At 33.4% G+C, this 2,433-nt stretch overlaps 1 protein-coding gene across 3 annotated transcripts in view; it reads right to left on the reverse strand.

Moving 5' to 3' along the window:
- The window catches only part of LOC118748142 (LITAF domain-containing protein), a 2,164-nt gene extending 1,208 nt beyond the window's left edge, over window positions 1–956 (reverse strand). The window contains exons 1-2 of one of the 3 annotated variants that reach the window (XM_036482466.1): window positions 871–956; window positions 12–108 (exon numbers count right to left, since the gene is read on the reverse strand). In XM_036482466.1, the coding sequence (XP_036338359.1) occupies window positions 12–86 (75 nt within the window). In that variant the 5' untranslated portion in view covers window positions 87–108; window positions 871–956. Of the gene's footprint in view, window positions 1–11; window positions 109–472; window positions 559–739; window positions 821–870 lie in introns of those variants that run through there. The other 2 variants (XM_036482468.1, XM_036482467.1) reach the window with 2 other exon arrangements.
- Window positions 957–2,433: the final 1,477 nt, after the last annotated feature.

The raw sequence follows: 2,433 nt of genomic DNA on the forward strand, positions 1-2,433 counted from the left end.
CCCACGGCTTCCTGATAAGAAGGTGGCGCAGATGGTGGCGGAACATATGTATATTGTGGGGGAGTAGCTCCATTTGCCTTACTCATTTTTAATTATTGTATTTCAATTCTAGAAAAATTATAAAAAATAATATAAGCACGTACATATATGGATGCAAACTTAGTATGCACATGCTATGAATATTGACCACCAATCATTTCATTTAAAATGAACGTGAGAATCAGAGAAATTAGAAATACATAGATACTTAGTTCTCATTATGTACTTTGGAAAACTTAGTAAATTTATACAAATGTACATTAGGGCTATTCACACTTTATTTTACGTTAGGAAAAACTACCGAACACAGAGATACCGAGCATCATTTATTAAAAAACGCGTCGAGGCATAAATATATTTATGTACGCATGAATGTTTGTATATACAGTACCATTTAGTAGAAACATTCTTTGATGTAAAAACAATAAATTACTTAGATTTTTCGCGCGATGACTCAGGTACGGAGAAGAAAGATGAGCGAACGTACTTGGACCCGAATGTAGACAAATCTAAAAAATATACATACATATATACTTATGTATGCACATTTATTCAAATGAAATAAATATAAACCAAGAGGGAGTTAAGGTTACATTTATGGACACGTTCATATGTGAACGGTCTCTCAATTAAATTTTCAATGCTATATATTTTTGGCTGAATGCAATCAAAATAATTATGTTTCTCTACATAAATACACCATTTTAACTAGTGACGTCATTTTCAGCTCTGTATCTGCGCATTTTTAGAACACGGATATTATTAAAGTTGTTTATTATGAAACAGATGAACATATTTATTAAATTCGTTGTATTTTACTAAACTACTAACCAAAGATGTAATATTTTTATATGTGAAAGCAACGGGGACAAAAAACTTTACTATAGAAAGCAAATTTATTTGACAACAACAAATCATTCCAGTGATTGACATAAGAAACTCGATTATGAAAATTGGTACCCAATTTTTACAATCGGTTCTTCTCGATAAACATGAGGTGTGTTCAGGGCATGAATCACGTAAAGCCTTGGTTATAATGGACCGGGCGAATCATAACAAATCGCTGCGAATTCGTAAGGTTTTAGATGCTTCCGTTTTACGTTACGTTCAAGTGCATTATAATCGTTCGAATTCATTGCCCATACAACAGATAATTAAGTGACAGTTCACTCCGTTCCGTTAGTGCTCATTTACACACGACGATTTTTGTTGCCGCAACTCTACGTTTGTAGGAGGGAGCGTGACGAGGAAAGGAGGGGCACCGAGTTGCTCGTGCTCGGGCAGCACGCTTTGTGCTCTCGTTCGTCTGTGTAAATTGAGTTAGCGGTTCACAGCTGACAACAACAATTGCATACACAAAAATCGTCGTGTGTAAATGGAATGAGCAACACCAAAAGGGAATGTGAAAAATAGCGTCGACAAAAGTTTCCGTGTATAAACGCAGTCTTCCATTATAATCCATTAGAATGTTCCGTTTTACGTTATGTTTACGTGCATTATAACCATTTGCATTCATTTCCCATGCAATAGATAATTAAGTGAAAGTTCACTCCGTTCCGTTACTTCCATTATAATACAGGCATAACGCTGACGCCACACAATCAGTTTTGCCTTTCAATTTCCTCACACACTTTAGGAGTGTTCACTATGCACAAAATTTGTACAAGTTGGAACTAATTATTACCAAATCGTGTTTGAATCAACGAGTTCGTTAAATTTAAAAATGAACAATCTTTTTGCGATTTACTAAAGAAAGAAGTAGGTAAATATTCGTTTATTCAATTAATTTAATTAATTCCAAACATTTGAAAGGTACTCGGAGAACTATGAATTTCTCCAAGACAAATATTTTTTGGTGTTTATTGGGTTGCTTGTAGCCAACGAAAGTATAAATGCAACGCTGCCTTTTCCAGTGTGTTTGTTATCTTTATCGCTTAATTTATCTATAAATAGATTGGACAGAGAGAAGTGAAATCTCCGAGAGAAAAAATGATTTATTAAAATTTCGTGCCTTTCCTCAGTTAATAATGAAAAATCTCTCATTTATTAACATAATCATACTGCATGTTTTCAAGTGTTTTCGCGTACTTTGATTACTTTAATTATCGGACTGTGTGCTACGCCCTGTTTCTGTCGCACAAGGGCATTATTCATCCAACCAAACATTTCATTAAAAATATATATATGTACATACGTGCGTATTACTACACAGATCTAGAAAATTGTGTAAACATAAAATCATTACTAAGAATATACTTTCCAAAGTTTTAATGTACAAATTAGTGGTCAACATTACTAAGAGAGGAATTATAAAGAAATTAACAACATAAGCAAAAATTTTTTTTTAAAATTTACACAGATTACAACAACAAAGTTACGAACTTGCACCATTTC

This window comes from Rhagoletis pomonella, unplaced genomic scaffold (assembly GCF_013731165.1).
Source record: "Rhagoletis pomonella isolate Grant_MI unplaced genomic scaffold, Rhpom_1.0 Rhpom_scaffold_00012, whole genome shotgun sequence".
Lineage (NCBI taxonomy): Eukaryota > Metazoa > Arthropoda > Insecta > Diptera > Tephritidae > Rhagoletis > Rhagoletis pomonella.